General features: G+C 38.4%; 1 protein-coding gene across 2 annotated transcripts in view; it reads right to left on the minus strand.

The window, feature by feature from the left end:
- SCP2 (sterol carrier protein 2) overlaps nt 1-19,306 on the minus strand; it is a 163,420-nt gene that overhangs the window by 79,202 nt on the left and 64,912 nt on the right. For both annotated transcript variants that reach the window (XM_081223104.1, XM_081223105.1), the window contains exon 11: nt 8,604-8,711. In XM_081223104.1, coding sequence (XP_081079230.1) covers nt 8,604-8,711 — 108 coding nt within the window. The remainder of the gene's footprint in view (nt 1-8,603; nt 8,712-19,306) is intronic.

The following is a 19,306-nucleotide window of genomic DNA, read 5'->3' on the forward strand; positions in this document are numbered from 1 at the left end:
TTGAGCATCCTTTCATGTGTTTCTTGGCAGTCTGTATATCTTCTGTGGAGAAATGTCTATTTAGGTCTTCTGCCCATTTTTGGATTGGGTTGTTTGTTTTTTTGTTATTGAGCTGCATGAGCTGCTTATAAATTTTGGAGATTAATCCTTTGTCAGTTGCTTCTTTTGCAAATATTTTCTCCCATTCTGAGGGTTGTCTTTTGGTCTTGTTTATGGTTTCCTTTGCTGTGCAAAAGCTTTTAAGTTTCATTAGGTCCCATGTGTTTATTTTTGTCTTTATTTCCATTTCTCTAGGAGGTGGGTCAAAAAGGATCTTGCTGTGATTTATGTCATAGAGTGCTCTGCCTATGTTTTCCTCTAAGAGTTTGATAGTGTCTGGCCTTACATTTAGGTCTTTAATCCATTTTGAGCTTATTTTTGTGTATGGTGTTAGGGAGTGATCTAATCTCATACTTTTACATGTCCCTATCCAGTTTTCCCAGCACCACTTATTGAAGAGACTGTCCTTTCTCCACTGAACATTCCTGCCTCCTTTATCAAAGATAAGGTGACCATATATGCGTGGGTTTATCTCTGGGCTTCCTATCCTGTTCCATTGATCTATCTTTCTGTTTTTGTGCCAGTACCATACTGTCTTGATTACTGTAGCTTTGTAGTATAGTCTGAAGTCAGGGAGCCTGATTCCTCCAGCTCCCTTTTTCGTTCTCAAGATTGCTTTGGCTATTCGGGGTCTTTTGTGTTTCCATACAAATTGTGAAATTTTTTGCTCTAGTTCTGTGAAAAATGCCAGTGGTAGTTTGATAGGGATTGCATTGAATCTGTAGATTGCTTTGGGTAGTAGAGTCATTTTCACAATGTTGATTCTTCCAATCCAAGAACATGGTACATCTCTCCATCTATTTGTATCATCTTTAATTTCTTTCATCAGTGTCTTATAATTTTCTGCATACAGGTCTTTTGTCTCCTTAGGTAGGTTTATTCCTAGATATTTTATTCTTTTTGTTGCAATGGTAAATGGGAGTGTTTCCTTGATTTCACTTTCAGATTTTTCATCATTAGTATATAGGAATGCCAGAGATTTCTGTGCATTAATTTTGTATCCTGCAACTTTACCAAATTCATTGATTAGCTCTAGTAGTTTTCTGGTAGCATCTTTAGGATTCTCTATGTATAGTATCATGTCATCTGCAAACAGTGACAGCTTTACTTCTTCTTTTCTGACTTGGATTCCTTTAATTTCCTTTTCTTCTCTGATTGCTGTGGCTAAAACTTCCAAAACTATGTTGAATAAGAGTGGTGAGAGTGGGCAACCTTGTCTTGTTCCTGATCTTAGTGGAAATGGTTTCAGTTTTTCACCATTGAGGACGATGCTGGCTGTGGGTTTGTCATATATGGCCTTTATTATGTTGAGGTTGGTTCCCTCTATGCCTACTTTCTGCAGGGTTTTTATCATAAATGGGTGTTGAATTTTGTCGAAAGCCTTCTCTGCATCTATTGAGATGATCATATGGTTTTTCTCCTTCAATTTGTTAATATGGTGTATCACGTTGATTGATTTGCGTATATTGAAGAATCCTTGCATTCCTGGAATAAACCCCACTTGATCATGGTGTATGATCCTTTTAATGTGCTGTTGGATTCTGTTTGCTAGTATTTTGTTGAGGATTTTTGCATCTATGTTCATCAGTGATATTGGCCTGTAGTTTTCTTTCTTTGTGACATCCTTGTCTGGTTTTGGTATCAAGGTGATGGTGGCCTCGTAGAATGAGTTTGGGAGTGTTCCTCCCTCTGCTGGAAGAGTTTGAGAAGGATAGGTGTTAGCTCTTCTCTAAATGCTTGATAGAATTCACCTGTGAAGCCATCTGGTCCTGGGCTTTTGTTTGTTGGAAGATTTTTTATCACAGTTTCAATTTCAGTGCTTGTGATTGGTCTGTTCATATTTTCTATTTCTTCCTGATTCAGTCTTGGCAGGTTGTGCATTTCTAAGAATTTGTCCATTTCTTCCAGGTTGTCCATTTTATTGGCATAGAGTTGCTTGTAGTAATCTCTCACGATCTTTTGTATTTCTGCAGTGTCAGTTGTTACTTCTCCTTTTTCATTTCTAATTCTATTGATTTGAGTCTTCTCCCTTTTTTTCTTGATGAGTCTGGCTAATGGTTTATCAATTTTGTTTATCTTCTCAAACAACCAGCTTTTAGTTTTAGTGATCTTTGCTATCGTTTCCTTCATCTCTTTTTCATTTATTTCTGATCTGATTTTTATGATTTCTTTCCTTCTGCTAACTTTGGGATGTTTTTCTTCTTCTTTCTCTAATTGCTTTAGGTGCAAGGTTAGGTTGTTTATTCGAGATGTTTCCTGTTTCTTAAGGTGGGATTGTATTGCTATAAACTTCCCTCTTAGAACTGCTTTTGCTGCATCCCATAGGTTTTGGGTCGTCGTGTCTCCATTGTCATTTGTTTCTAGGTATTTTTTAATTTCCTCTTTGATTTCTTCACTGATCACTTTGTTATTAAGTAGTGTATTGTTTAGCCTCCATGTGTTTGTATTTTTTACAGCTCTTTTCCTGTAATTGATATCTAGTCTCATAGCATTGTGGTCGGAAAAGATACTTGATACAATTTCAATTTTCTTAAATTTACCAAGGCTTGATTTGTGACCCAAGATATGATCTATCCTGGAGAATGTTCCATGAGCACTTGAGAAAAATGTGTATTCTGTTGTTTTTGGATGGAATGTCCTATAAATATCAATTAAGTCCATCTTGTTTAATGTATCATTTAAAGCTTGTGTTTCCTTATTTATTTTCATTTTGGATGATCTGTCCATTGGTGAAACTGGGGTGTTAAAGTCCCCTACTATGAGTGTGTTACTGTCCATTTCTCCTTTTATGGCTGTTAGTATTTGCCTTATGTACTGAGGTGCTCCTATGTTTGGTGCATAAATATTTACAATTGTTATATCTTCTTCCTGGATCGATCCCTTGATCATTATGTAGTGTCCTTCTTTGTCTCTTCTAGTAGTCTTTATTTTAAAGTCTATTTTGTCTGATATGGGAATTGCTATTCCAGCTTTCTTTTGGTTTCCATTTGCATGGAATATCTTTTTCCATCCCCTTACTTTCAGTCTGTATGTGTCTCTAGGTCTGAAGTGGGTCTCTTGTAGACAGCATATATATGGGTCTTGTTTTTGTATCCATTCAGCCAATCTGTGTCTTTTGGTGGGAGCATTTAGTCCATTTACATTTAAGGTAATTATCAATATGTATGTTCCTATTCCCATTTTCTTAATTGTTTTGGGTTCGTTTTTGTAGGTCTTTTCCTTCTGTTGTGTTCCTTGCCTAGAGAAGTTCCTTTAGCATTTGTTGTAAAGCTGGTTTGGTGGTGCTGAATTCTCTCAGCTTTTGCTTGTCTGTAAACGTTTTAATTTCTCCATCAAATCTGAATGAGATCCTTGCTGGGTAGAGTCATCTTGGTTGCAGGTTTTTCTCCTTCATCACTTTAATTATGTCCTGCCACTCCCTTCTGGCTTGTAGAGTTTCTGCTGAGAGATCAGCTGTTATCCTGATGGGGATTCCCTTGTGTGTTATTTGTTGTTTTTCCCTTGCTGCTTTTAATATGATTTCTTTGTGTTTAATTTTTGACAGTTTGATTAATATGTGTCTTGGCGTATTTCTCCTTGGATTTATTCTGTATGGGACTCTCTGTGCCTCCTGGACTTGATTAACTATTTCCTTTCCCATATTAGGGAAGTTTTCAACTATAATCTCTTCAAATATTTTCTCAGTCCCTTTCTTTTTCTCTTCTTCTTCTGGAACCCCTGTAATTCGAATGTTCGTGCGTTTAATGTTGTCCCAGAGGTCTCTGAGACTGTCCTCTGTTCTTTTCATTCTTTTTTCTTTATTTTGCTCTGCAGCAGTTATTTCCACTATTTTATCTTCCACCTCACTTATCCGTTCTTCTGCCTCAGTTATTCTGCTATTGATCCCATCTAGAGTATTTTTTATTTCATTTATTGTGTTTTTAATCGATGCTTGATTCATCTTTAGTTCTTCTAGGTCCTTGTTAACTGTTTCTTGCATTTTGTCTATTCTATTTCCAAGATTTTGGATCTGAGAAATAGAATCTTGGATCATCTTTACCATCATTATTCTGAATTCTTTTTCAGGTAGACTGCCTATTTCCTCTTCATTTGTTAGGTCTGGTGGGTTTTTATCTTGCTCCTTCTCCTGCTGTGTGTTTTTCTGTCTTCTCATTTTGCTTATGTTACTGTGTTTGAGGTCTCCTTTTTGCAGGCTGCAGGTTCGTAGTTCCCTTTGTTTTTGGTGTCTGTCCCCAGTGGCTAAGGTTGGTTTAGTGGGTTGTGTAGGCTTCCTGTTGGAGGGGACTAGTGCCTGTGTTCTGGTGGATGAGGCTGGATCTTGTCTTTCTGGTGGGCAGGTCCACGTCTGGTGGTGTGTTTTGGGGTGTCTGCAGACTTTTTATGATTTTAGGCCACCTCTCTGCTAATGGGTGGCGTTGTGTTCCTGTCTTGCTAGTTGTTTGGCATAGGGTGTCCAGCACTGTAGCTTGCTGGTCGTTGAGTGAAGCTGGGTGCTGGTGTTGAGATGGAGATCTCTGGAAGATCTTCGCCGTTTGATATTATGTGGAGCTGGGAGGTCTCTTGTGGACCAGTGTCCTGAAGTTGGCTCTCCCACCTCAGAGGCACAGCACTGACTCCTGGCTCCTCAATTTGGGATGATTTGTTGTCTATTCATGTATTCCACAGATGCAGGGTACATCAAGTTGATCGTGGAGCTTTAATCCGCTGCTTCTGAGGCTGCTGGGAGAGGTTTCCCTTTCTCTTCTTTGTTCTCACAGCTCCTGGGTCTCAGCTTTGGATTTGGCCCCGCCTCTGTGTGTAGGTCGCTGGAGGGCGTCTGTTCTTCGCTCAGACAGGACAGGGTTAAAGGAGCAGCCTCTTCGGGGACTCTGGCTCACTCAGGCCGGGCGGTAGGGAGGGGCACGGAGTGCAGGGCGAGCCTGCAGCGGCAGAGGTCGGCGTGACGTTGCACCAGCCCGAGGCGCGCCGTGCGTTCTCCCAGGGAAGCCGCCCCTGGATCCCGGGACCCCGGCAGTGGCGGGCTGCACAGGCTCCCGGAAGGGCGGTGTGGACAGTGACCTGCGCTTGCACACAGGCTTCTTGGCGGCGGCAGCAGCAGCCCCAGCCTCCCACGCCCGTCACTGGGCTCCGCGCTTTCAGTCGTGACTCGCGCCCGTCTGTGGAGCCCCTTTAAGCAGCGCTCTTAATCCCCTCTCCTCGCGCACCAGGAAACCAAGAGGGAAGAAAAAGTCTCTTGCCTCTTCGGCAGCTCCAGAGTTTTCCCGGACTCCCTCCCGGCTAGCTGTGGCACATTAGCCCCCTTCAGGCTGAGTTCTTGCCGCCAGCCCCAGTCCTCTTCCTGCGCTCTGACCGAAGCCCGAGCCTCAGCTTCCAGCGCCGCCTGCCCCGGCGGGCGAGCAGACAAGCCTCTCGGGCTGGTGAGTGCCGCTCGGCACCGATCCTCTGTGCGGGAATCTCTCCGCTTTGCCCTACCCAGGTATGTGGGGAGTTTCTTGCCTTTTGGGAGGTCTGGGGTCTTCTGCCAGCGTTCAGTAGGTGTTCTGTAGGAGTTGTTCCACGTGTAGCTGTATTTCTGGTGTATCCGTGGGGAGGAAGGTGATCTCCGCATCTTACTCTTCCGCCATCTTACCCGGAAGTTCCTAAAATTATTTCTTATAGAGAGGTCTGTGATAAATGCTCTCAATTTTTTTAATCTAGGAATGTCTTAACTTCTTCATTTTTTTTTTTTTTTTGCTGTACGCGGGCCTCTCACTGCTGTGGCCTCTCCCGTTGCGGAGCACAGGCTCCGGACACACAGGCTCCGCGGCCATGGCTCGCGGGCCCAGCTGCTCTGCGGCATGTGGGATCTTCCGGGATCGGGGCACGAACCCGTGTCCCCTGCATCGGCAGGCGGACTCTCAACCACTGCACCACCAAGGAAGCCCAACTTCTTCATTTTTTAAAGGTAGTTTCACTGAATACAGAATTCTTGGTTGGCAGCTTCTTTCATCACACTGCCTTAATGGTTACAGAAGATAAATCAGAGGTTAAGTCTTATTGGGGATCCTTTGTACATGATGAATCACTTCTCTGTTGTTGCTTTCAATATTCTCTTTGTCTTTTGCTTCCAGTAGTTTGATTATGTGTCTAGGTGTGGGTCTTTTTGAGGTATTCCTACTTGTTAAGTTTCTTGGATATGTATATTCATGTTTTTTCTTCAAGTTTAAGGAGTTTATCAGCCCTCACTTCTTCAAATATTCTTGCTGCCCCTTTTTTTCCTTTCCTCTCCTTCTGGGACTATTAGTATGTATATGTTGCTACACTTTGCTGATGTCCCACAAGTCTCTGAGGCTCTGTTCATTTTTCTTCTTTTTTTTTTTTCCTGTTTCACAGACTGAATAATATCAATCGACCTATCTTAAAGTTCACCAATTTTTTTCTTCTGCCTGTTCAAATCTAGAGGGGTATTGAGCCCCTCTAGTAAATTCTTCATTTCAGTTACTTTTCTTCTCAATGCCAGAATTTGTTTTTTTTCTATAATTTCTATCTAGTAATTGATATTCTGTTTGGTGAAACATTATTATACTTTCGTTTACTTCTTTACTATATATAAAGAAGTAAAAGAAAGTATACTTTTATACTTTTACTTCTTTCAACATACTTAAATAGCTGATTTAGAGTCTTTGTCTAGCAAATCCAATATTTGGGCCACCTCAGTTTCTATGGACATTTCATTCACCAGCTTCTTCTTTTAAGCTTTTTTTTTTTTTTTTGGTTAATTTTTTGTTTGCTCCAGTTGTTATCGGCATCTCAGGCAGCTATGTTGTTAAACAGTTGTTGCTGATTGTTCTTGACAAATGACTCTGAGGAAAATACTGTTTACACTGGACAAGTTCTCTGTCAGGTTACATGAAGACAAGCTTTTTGAGACTGGTTTACCAGGGAACTTCCAGACAGGTCAAATAATGACAAGTCTCTGAATATGGGGCTTTGAAAGAGCTCCAATTCCATTTTGACTCCTCCAGTGCTGGGTAAAATGCTAGTTTTCACCATGATTTCAGGCTGTTGGTTTTCAAGGTTACCATGAGACTGGAGAAAGGACTGTTACCAGAGCAAGTAAAAAATGCCACAAAGCTTGCTGTTCTTACAGAGATAACGCTGTTGACTTGTTTTTAATAAATGCTCCCCCAGATTGTTGTAAGCCTTTGGTTAATTTCCAAAGTTCTGAAAAAGTTGATCTTGACAATTTTTGCAAGTGTTTTGGTAATTTTGTAACAGAGTATTTTCAGATGTGGTTATTCTGCCACTCTCAGTAACATCACTCTCGTTCACCTCATTTTAAGATTACTTTTAAAGACATTAAATTATTTAAAGCAATAATAATAGTATATTGTGGGGTTAATAATATATTTAGAAGTATGTGTATGACAATAATAGCACAAAGGATAGGAGGGGATACACGGAAATATGTTGTAAAAATCCCTTACATTATAAGTGAAATTGTATGACATTATTTGAAGGTAGACTACAGTAAATTAAAGATGGATGTTGAAAATCCTAGAGCAAACACTAAAAAAAAAAAAGAGAGAGAGAGAAAAAGAAATAATTCAATAGAAGAGAGAAAATAAAATACTAAAAAATACCCATTAATAAAAGATATTATGAAAGACAGAAAAGAACCAAAGAACAGACAGGACAGAAAACAAATAGCAAGGTGGCACATTATACTGCAACTGTATGTGCCTGTCTACCTATCTCTCTCTTATGCTCTATCTATGTATACCCATTTTCTCTACTAGATTATAAACTTACCTAATTTGAGTGATAAACAGAAACAGGCCAAAGTTAATTGCTGTAATAAATACACTATAAATTCTAACTTCTCTATTTTGGAATTTGTGATAATTTATAAAATATTGCTTAATATATAAGATACTATGAAAAAATATAAAACTCACCTGTCTTCATAAAATAAATCTCAGAATTTTAGTCCTAAGTTATTTCAGAAACCACTTTGTACAATTTCATTTTACCATTAAGGAAACTCAAAGTGACTAACTGACTGATAATTAATCAAAAGCATCACATGGCCAGTCAGCAGTAGAGCCATAGTGAAATTCTTATTTTATATCTTTTAGTCCAGTTCTCTCAAGAGAAAAAAATTTCTATGCAACACCAACCACATATGCAACTATATATAAATAACGTGCTTATTTCAAATGATTCTTATCTAGCAGATCTAGAAACATCTTGTTAAGCTGTACACAAACTTTAAAATAATCAAACTTTTTAAAATGCCTGTTGTTGAATTTAGAGTTTCAACTAATTCAAATTCTCATCAATTAATCAAGATTATTGAACTATACTATACTTAACAAAAATCGAAGATACCATGGCTAAATAATCATTTAAAACACTGGCTACCAAAATCAGAGAATATAATCATTCATTCAAATCAATGACCAAATCATTCACACTTATGCCAAAAATGACTTAAAAATTATAAAATCTGTGTGTATTATTACCTGTAGCTCCAAGTGGGTGTCCCTTTGAAATCAATCCACCACTAGGATTTATGACCCACTTTCCTCCATAAGTATTATCTCCTCTATCAACCAGTTTCCCACCTTGACCTATAGAAGGAAAAATAATATTCATAAATGTTAAAAATAACATTGGAACAAATGATATGTTTGTTTTTTTTAAACTTACAGATAGCCAAGAATTTCTTGGAGCAAACATTTCTTGATGGCTCAAACTAACTTCAAATTGATACAAGCACTTCTAAAAGTGAGGTAATAAATATTGAGTAATAAAAGCTTATATTTTCAGAGCACTTCCTGCATGAAACAAAGCTCCTATTAGCTCCTAAGAGCTCTCTGCTTCCAAAATTGCTACAAATATAATCGAGATTCAGAGAACGAGAAGAAAAGCACTGAAATGGAAACAATATTGTAAAATAATATTAGGTTTAAAAATTCATAATTTTGACAAAATATTCATTTCCATTTCAACTGTACTATTACATTCTATATAAATATTCTTAGTAAACGACAGGGGGAGAGAGACAGAAAAAAAAGAGCGCTTTCATGAAATGAAGGAAAATGACTGAAAATACCGTTGAGCATAAATGTAAGCTTAAAAGAAAAAAATTACATCACATGCTTGGCAGCTTCAACATTACTATCGATTCCCTGGTCATTCTTTCAGGTGGTTAAGAAGTAAATAAAAATGCATGTACTGTATAAAATATTCTTCCAGATGATATTTCTGGTAATGAGAGGTGGAATCTCCAAATGATGATAATGGTGGTGGTGGTGTTATCAGAGGTGGCTAATAGCTTTTACGTATTCACTCTGTGTCAGGCTTTGTTCTCATTATTTTACGCATATTTACATAATTTAATTTAATCCTCAACCCTATGAAGTAGGTACTATCATTCCCACTTTACAGATAAGGAAAGAGACACGTAGATATTAAGTAACCAATCTAAGGCCAAAGTAGGGGATCTAGAATACTCAGGCAGCCTGGCTCCATAGCCTGTGTTCTTAGCCAACACATTTTATTGCCTTCAAAAACAAGAGCGTTTCTCTACTGTCAAAATGAAACATACTAATCACAGAATTTTAGATGACTTAACACTTTTAATTTGATTTTAAATCTAGGTTGTAGACTAAAAACCATCCATTGAGACATTCTTCTATTTTTTGATGTGTTTCTAACACAGAACCTGATACAAGGCTCTAGTCATAACAAGTAAACTATCTGCTATTACTGCTTTCATATTGTTAAATATTGTCACTGTACCAAGTAATAGCAGACTGAACACAAACCAACCCCAAGAAGTAAATAATTTACTGCATGATTTTCCATAATACATACAATCCTATGAAGTATCAGAATATTCCACTGGGGAATTAACATTCCAGAAGACCTGCTTTATAAGAAATGCTGAAGTAAATTCTCTAGAAAAACTTGGAACAGCAAGAAAGAGGAAAGAACAACAGAAATAATAAATATCTGGGTAAATATAAAGGACTTTTTTCCTCTTAAGGTCTTTAAAATATGTGCAACTATTGAAAACAAAAATTATAACACTGTCTTTGGGGTTTTTTTAATGTACATAGATGTAATACATATGATAATTTAACATAAAGGTGGGTGTAAGGAAGAAGGGAATTGGTTAATGGACGTATATGTTTGCAAGGTTTCTACATTTTATGTGAAGTGGTACAATATTAACACTAAGGAGACCCCTACAGCAGTGGTTCCCAGCCCAGAGAAATTTTGTCCCCCAGGGGACATTTGGCAATGTCTGGAAACATTTTTGATTATCACAACTGTGGGGGTAGGTACTACTGGCATGTAGTGAGTTGAGGGCCAGGAATGCTGTTAAACATCCTACAATGTCCAAGCCCCACAAAAAAGAATGATTTACCTCAAGTGTCAACAGTATTGAGGTTGAGAAGCCCTGCAACCACTAAAACAAAACAAAACTAACCAAAAACTAAGCTAAGAATAAACAGATATGGCCAAAAAGCCAATACATGGTAAAATGTCATACTAAAAATATTCAGATGATCCAAAAGGCAGCAGGTGAGAGAGAAAACAGAGTAACAAAAAACAAAGGGACATACAGAGGAAACAGATAATAAAATGGTCAACCTAAATCCTACTATATAAAATATGTAATTACATTAAACGTTAATGTGCTTTAAATCACACTGCCCAACAGAAATATAATGCAAATCACATATGTACTTTAAAATTTTCTAGTATATATTTTATTTAATACATATTTTATAATGCTTAACCCTATATATCCAAAATATTTTCATTTCAAAATGTAACCAATATAAGGACTTCCCTGGTGGCACAGTGGTTAAGAATTCACCTGTCAATGCAGGGGAAACGGGTTTGATCCCCGGTCCAGGATGATCCCACATGCTGTGGAGCAACTAAGCCCGTGTGCCACATACAGAGCCTGCATTCTAGAGCCCACGCGCCATAACTACTGAAGCCCACGTGCCTAGAGCCTGTGCTCTGCAACAAGATAAGCCACTGCAATGAGAAGCCCGCGCACTGCAACAAAGAGTAGCCCCCACTCGCCGCAACTAGAGAAAGCCCACACACAACAACGAAGACCTAACACAGGCAAAAATAAAAATAAATAAATAATTTTTTTAAAAAATGTAAGCACTATAAAAAATTATTAATGAAATACTTTATATTCTATTTTTCATATTAAGTCTTCAAAATCTGATGTGTACTTCATACTTACATACAGCACATCTCAATTTGGACTAGCCACATTTTAAGGATTCAATAACCACATAGAGCTAGTGGCTACTGTATTAGACAACACTCCGTTAAACACTCGGTTAAAAGGCAGAAACCGACAAAGTCGATAAAAAACAATACACTACTGCCTACAAGAGACACACCTTAAATAGACAAATAAATAAGTAAATAAATAAATAAATAACCCAAATAGGTTGAAAGCAAACAGATAGAAAAAGATATATCATGTAAACAGTAAGCATAAGAAGGCTGGCATGCTATGTTAGTCAGATAAAAGAGACTTCTAGATAAAGAATGTAACCAGAGATAAAGCAGAATGTTTCATAATGAAAAAAAACACAACTCATCAGGAAGACATAACAATTATAAATAAGAGAGCCTCAAAATAAATGAAGCAAAAATTGACAGAAATAAAGAAAGAAATAGTTCCACAATTGTAGTAGGAGATTCTTACACCCCTCTCTCAGCAAGTAATAGAGCAAGTCAAATAAATTAGTAGAGACACAGAAGGTCTTAAAAATTCTATCAATCATCTTGATTTAATTAACATATATAGAACACTACATCTAACAACCACAGAATCTGCATTATTTTTCAAGTGCATAAGTTCACCAATATATACCATGTGCTGAACCATAAAGTAAATTTCAATTAATTTAAAAGGATCAAAATCAAACAAAGTGTAATCTCTGACTACAGCAAAATTATAATAGACAGCAATAACAATAAGATACCTAGGAAAATTCCAAATACCTGGATATTAAACAGCACACTTCTAAATAATTCACAGGTCAAAGACAAAATTAGACATTAAAGGGACATTTTAAATATTTTGAACTAAATGACAATGAATATATCAAAATCTGTGGAATGCAGCTAAAATACTGCTTAGAAGAAAACGTATAGCTTTACATACTTACACTACAAAAGGAGAAATATCTAAAATAAATGATCTAAGGATCTATCATAAGAAACTTAAAACAAAGCAAAACAAAACAAAAAAAAAGTAAACCCAAAGTAAGTTAAAGGAAGTAAATAATAAAGAGCAGAGATCAGTGAAATGGAGGGGGTAAAAAAGACAGTAACAAAGGCAAAAGCTGAATCATTGTAAAGCTCAACAAAATTGACAAACTTCTAGCTAGACAGATGAAGAAAAAAAGGAGAAAGAACAAAAACCATCAATATCAGGAATTAAAAAAAAAGGTTATCACCATAGATTCTATAGACATTAAAAGGATAATAAGAGAATACTTTGAACAACTTCAGTAACAAATTTGGCTACTTAAATAAAATGGACAATTTTCTTGAAAAATATATCTTACCAAAATTAATAGGTACAGGAAGAAGCAAAAAGTATAGATCAGATCTTCAATATGGCGGAGGAGTAAGACGTGGAGATCACCTTCCTCCCCACAAATACATCAGAAATACATCTACATGTGGAACAACTCCTACAGAACACCTACTGAACACTGGCAGAAGACCTCAGACTTCCCAAAAGGCAAGAAACTCCCCGTGTACCTCAGTAGGGCAAAAGAAGAAAAAGAAAAAACAGAGACAAAAGAATAGAGATGGGACCTGCCCCTCTGGGAGCGAGCTGTGAAGGAGGAAAAGTTTCCACACACTAGGAAGTCCCTTTACTGGCGGAGACGGAGGGTGGCGGGGGGGTAGCTTTGGAGCCACGGAGGAGAGCACAGCAGCAGGGGTGCAGAGGGCAAAGCGGAGAAATTCCCGCAGGGAGGATTGCTGCCGACCAGCACTCACCAGCCTGAGAGGCTTGTCTGCTCACCCAACGGGGCTGGTGGGGGCTGGGAGCTAAGGCTCCAGCTTCAGAGTTCAGATCCCAGGGAGAGGACTGGGGTTGGCTGCATGAACACAGCCTGAAGGGGGCTAGTGTGCCACAGCTAGCCAGGAGGGAGTCTGGGAAAAAGTCTGGACCTGCGTAACAGGCAAGAGACCACTGTTTCAGGGTGCAAGAGAGGAGGAGATTCAGAGCACCACCTAAACGAGCTCCAGAAACAGGCGCGAGCCATGGCTATCAGTGTGGACACAAGAGACGGGCATGAAACGCTAAGCCTGCTGCTGCAGCCACCAAGAAGGCTGTGTGCAAGCACAGGTCACTCTCCACACCTCCCCTCCCGGGAGTCTGTGCAGCCTGCCACCGCCAGGGTCCCGGGATCCAGGGACAATTTCCCCGGAGAACACACAGCGTGCCTCAGGCTGTTGCAACATCACACTGGCCTCTGCCGCCACAGGCTCGCCGCACATTCTGTACCCTTCCCTCCCCCAAGCCTGAGTGAGCCAGAGCCCCCTGATGAGCTGCTACTTCAACCTCGTTGTCATGTCTGGGCAGGGAACAGACGTCCTCAGGCAACCTACATGCAGAGGCAGGGCCAAATCCAAAGCTGAACCCCAGGAGCTGTGTGAACAAAGAAGAGAAAGGGAAATTTCTCCCAGCAGCCTCAGGAGGAGCAGATTAAATCTCCACAATCAACTTGATGTACCCTGTATCTCTGGAATACCTGAATAGACAAGGAATCATCCCAAAATTGAGTTGGTGGACTTTGGGAGCAACTGTAGACTTGGGGTTTACTTTCTGGATCTAATTTGTTTCTGGTTTTATGTTTATCTTAGTTTAGTATTTAGAGTTCATTATCATTGGTAGATTTTTTTATTGATTTGGTTGCTCTCTTGCTTTTTTTTATATATATACATATATATTTTTTTCCTCTTTCTCTTTTTGTGAGGGTGTATGTGTATGCTTCTTTGTGAGATTTTGTCTCTATAGCTTTGCTTTTACCATTTGTCCTAGGGTTCTGTCTGTCCATTTTTTGTGTGTTTTTTCTCTGTTTATTGTTTTTTTTAGTATGGGTTTTAGTGCTTGTTATCATTGGTGGATTTGTTTTTTTGGTTTGGTTGCTCTCTTCTTTCTTTCTTTTATTTTTAATACTTTTTAATTTTTTATCTTTAATAACTTATTTATTTTATTTTATTTTATTTTTTTTTTTTTTTTGCGGTAGGCGGGCCTCTCACTGTTGTGGCCTCTCCCCTTGCAGAGCACAGGCTCCGGACGCGCAGGCTCAGCAGCCATGGCTCACGGGCCTAGCCGCTCTGCGGCATGTGGGATCTTCCCAGACCGGGGCACGAACCCGTGTCCCCTGCATCGGCAGGCGGACTCTCAACCACTGCGCCACCAGGGAAGCCCTATTTTTTATTTTAAAAACTTTATTTTATTTTATTTTTTTCTTTCTCTCTTTCTATATTCTCACTTTTCTTCTGAGCCGTGTGGCTGACAGGGTCTTGGTGCTCCAACCAGGTATCAGGCCTGTGCCTCTGAGGTGGGAGAGCTGAGTTCAGGACATTGGCCCACCAGAGACCTCCTGGCTCCATGTAACATCAAATGGCGAAAGCTTACCCAGAGATCACCATCTCAACACTAAGACCCAGCTCCACTCAATGACGAGCAAGCTACAGTGCTGGACACCCTATGCCAAACAACTAGCAAGACAGGAACACAACCCCACTCATTAGCAGAGAGGCGGCCTAAAATCTTAATAAGGTCACAGACACCCCAAAACACACCACGGAATGGAGTCCTGCACATCAGAAAGACAAGATCCAGCCGCATCCAGCAGAACACAGGCACCAGTCCCCTCCACCAGGAAGCCTACACAACCCACTGAATCAACCTTACCCACTGGGGGCAGACACCAAAAACAATGGAAACTACAAACCTGCAGCCTGCATAAAGGAGACCCCAAACACAGTAAGTTAAGCAAAATGAGAAGACAGAGAAACACACAGCAGATGAAGGAGCAAGGTAAAAACCCACCAGACCAAACAAATGAAGAGGAAATAGGCAGTCTACCTGAAAAAGAATGCAGAGTAATGACAGTAAGGATGATCCAAAATCTTGGAACTAGAATGGAGAAAATATAAGAAATGTTTAACAAGAACCTAGAAAAACTAAAGAGCAAACAAACAATGATGAACAACACAATAAATGAAATTTAAAATTCTCTAGAAGGAATCAATAGAAGAATAACTGAGGCAGAAGAATGGATAAGTGACCTGGAAGAAAAAATAGTGGAAATAACTACCACAGAGCAGAATAAAGAAAAAAAAATGAAAAGAACTGAGAACGGTCTCAGAGACCTCTGGGACAACATTAAACACACAAACATTTGAATAATATGGGTCCCAGAAGAAGAAGAGAAAAAGAAAGGGACTGAGAATATATTTGAAGAGATTATAGTAGAAAAGTTCCCTAATATGGGAAAGGAAATAATCAAGTCCAGGAGGCACAGAGAGTCCCATACAGGATAAATCCAAGGAGAAACACGCCAAGTCACATATTAATCAAACTATCAAAAATTAAATACAAAGAAAAAATATTAAAGGCAGCAAAGGAAAAACAACAAATAACATACCAGGAAATCCCCATAAGGTTAACAGCTGATCTTTCAGCAGAAACTCTGCAAGCCAAAGGGAGTGGCAGGACATATTTAAAGTGTTGAAAGGGAAAAACCTACAACCAAGATTACTCTACACAGCAAGGATCTCATTCAGATTTGACAGAGAAATTAAAAACTTTACTGACAAGCAAAAGCTAAGAGAATTCAGCACCACCAAACCAGCTTTACAACAAATGCCAAAGGAACTTCTCTAGGCAGGAAACACAAAAGAAGGAAAGACCTACAATAACAAACCCAAAACAATTAAGAAAATGGTAATAGGAACATACATACTGATAACTACCTTAAATGTAAATGGAGTAAATGCTCCAACCAAAACACATAGACTCGCTGAATGGATACAAAAACAAGACCCATATATAAGCTGTCTACAAGAGACCCACTTCAGACCTAGAGACACATACGGACTGAAAGTAAGGGGATGGAAAAAGATATTCCATGCAAATGGAAACCAAAAGAAAGCTGGAATAGCAATTCCCATGTCAGACAAAATAGACTTTAAAATAAAGACTACTAGAAGAGACAAAGGAGGACACTAGATAATGATCAAGGGATCAATCCAAGAAGAAGATATAACAATTTTAAATGTTTATGTGCCCAACATAGGAGCACCTCAATACATAAGGCAAATGCTAACAGACATAAAAGGGGAAATTGACAGTAACACAATCATACTAGGGGACTTTAACACCCCACTTTCACCAATGGACAGATCATCCAAAATGAAAATAAATAAGGAAACACAAGCTTTAAATGACACATTAAACAAGTTGGACTTAATTAATATTTATAGGCCATTCCATCCAAAAACAACAGAATACCCTTTCTTCTCAAGTGCTCATGGAACATTCTCCAGGATAGATCATATCTTGGGTCACAAATCAAGCCTTGGTAAATTTAAGAGAACTGAAATCGTATCAAGTATCTTTTCTGACCACATCGCTATGAGACTAGATATCAATTACAGGAAAAAATATGTAAAAAATACAAACACATGGAGGCTACACAATACACTACTAAATAACCAAGAGATCACTGGAGAAATCAAAGAGGAAATGAAAAATACCTAGAGACAAATGACAATGAAAACACGATGACCCAAAACCTATGGGATGCAGCAAAAGCAGTTCTAAGAGGGAAGTTTACAGCAATACAATCCTACCTCAAGAAACAAGAAACATCTCAAATAAACAACCTAAACTTACACCTAAAGCAATCAGAGAAAGAAGAACAAAAACCCTCCAAAGTTAGCAGAAGGAAAGAAATCATAAAGATCAGAGCAGAAGTAAATGAAAAAGAAATGAAGGAAATGGTAGCAAAGATCAATAAAACTAAAAGCTGGTTCTTTGAAGATAAACAAAATTGATAAGCCATTAGCAAGACTCATCAAGAAAAAAAGGGAGAAGACTCAAATCAATAAAATTAGAAATGAAGAAGGAGAAGTAACAAGTGACACTGCAGAAATACAAAGGTTCATGAGAGATTACTACAAGCAACTATATGCCAATAAAATGGACAACCTGGAAGAAATGGACAAATTCTTAGAAAAGCACAATCTTCCGAGACTGAACAAGGAACAAACAGAAAATAAAAACAGACCAATCACAAGCTCTGAAATTGAAACTGTCATTAAAAATCTTCCAACAAACAAAAGCCCAGGAGCAGATGGCTTCACAGGTGAATTCTATCAAACATTTAGAGAAGAGCTAACACCTATCCTTCTCAAATTCTTCCAAAGTATAGCAGAGGGAGGAACACTCCCAAACTCATTCTACGGGGCCACCATCACCCTGATACCAAAACCAGAAAAAGATGTCACAAAGAAAGAAAACTAAAGACCAATATCACTGATGAATATAGATGCAAAAATCCTCAACAAAATACTAGCAAACAGAATCCAACAGCACATTAAAGGGATCATACACCATGATCAAGTAGGGTTTATCCCAGGAATGCAAGGATTCTTCAATACACGCATATCAATCAGTGTGAAAAAACACATTAACAAATTGAACGAAAAACAACATGATCATCTCAATAGATGCAGAAAAAGGTTTCAACAAAATTCAACACCCATTTATGATTAAAACCCTCCAGAAAGTAGGCATAGAGGGAACTTACCTCAACATAATAAAGGCCATATATGACAAACCCACAGCCAACATCATTCTCAATGGTGAAAAACTGAAACCATTTCCTCTAAGATCAGGAACAAGACCAGGTTGCCCACTCTCACCACTATTATTCAACATAGTATTGGAAGTTTTAGCCACAGCAATCAGAGAAGAAAAAGAAATAACAGGAATCCAAAAGAAGAAGTAAAGCTGTCACTGTTTGCAGATGACATGACACTATACATAGAGAATCGTAAAGATGCTACCAGAAAACTACTAGAGCTAATCAATGAATTTGGTAGAGTAGCAGGATACAAAATTAATGCACAGAAATCTCTTGTATTCCTATACACTAATGATGAAAAATCTGAAAAAGAAATTAAGGAAACACTCACATTTACCATTGCAACAAAAAGAATAAAATACCTAGCAATAAACCTACCTAAGGAGACAAAAGACCTGTGTACAGAAATCTGTAAGACTGATGAAAGAAATTAAAGAAGATACAAACAGATGGAGAGATATATCATGTTCTTGGATTGGAAGAATCAATATTGTGAAAATGACTACATTACCCAAAGCAATCTACATATTCAATGCAATCCCTATCAAACTACCAACGGCATGTTTCAAAGAACTAAAACAAAAAATTTCACAATTTGTATGGAAACACAAAAGACCCTGAATAGCCAAAGCAATCTTGAGAAAGAAAAATGGAGCTGGAGGAAACAGGCTCCTAGACTACAGACTATACTACAAAGCCACAGTAATCAAGACAGTATGGTACTGGCACAAAAACAGAAAATACCGAACAATGGAACAGGATAGAAAGCCCAGAGATAAACCCACGCACATATGGCCGGCCACCTTATTTTTAATAAAAGAGGCAAGAATATACAATGGAGAAAAGACAGCCTCTTCAATAAGTGGTGCTGCGAAAACTGGACAGCTACATGTAAAAGACTGAAATTAGAACACTCCCTAACACCATACACAAAATAAACACAAAATGGATTAAAGACCTAAATGTAAGGCCAGACACTATCAAACTCTTAGAGGAAAACATAGGCAGAACACTCTATGACATAAATCACAGCAAGATCCTTTTTGACCCACCTCCTAGAGAAAGGGAAATAAAAACAAAAATTAATGGGACCTAATGAAACTTAAAAGCTTTTGCACAGCAAAGGAAACCAGAAACAAGACGAAAAGACAACCCTCAGAACGGGAGAAAGTATTTGCAAATGAAGCAACTGACAAAGGATTAATCTCTAAAATATATAAACAGCTCATGCAGCTCAATATCAAAAATACAAACAACCCAATCCAAAAATGGGC

The sequence above is a fragment of the Mesoplodon bidens genome (assembly GCF_964165515.1).
Source record: "Mesoplodon bidens genome assembly, chromosome: 2".
NCBI lineage: Eukaryota > Metazoa > Chordata > Mammalia > Artiodactyla > Ziphiidae > Mesoplodon > Mesoplodon bidens.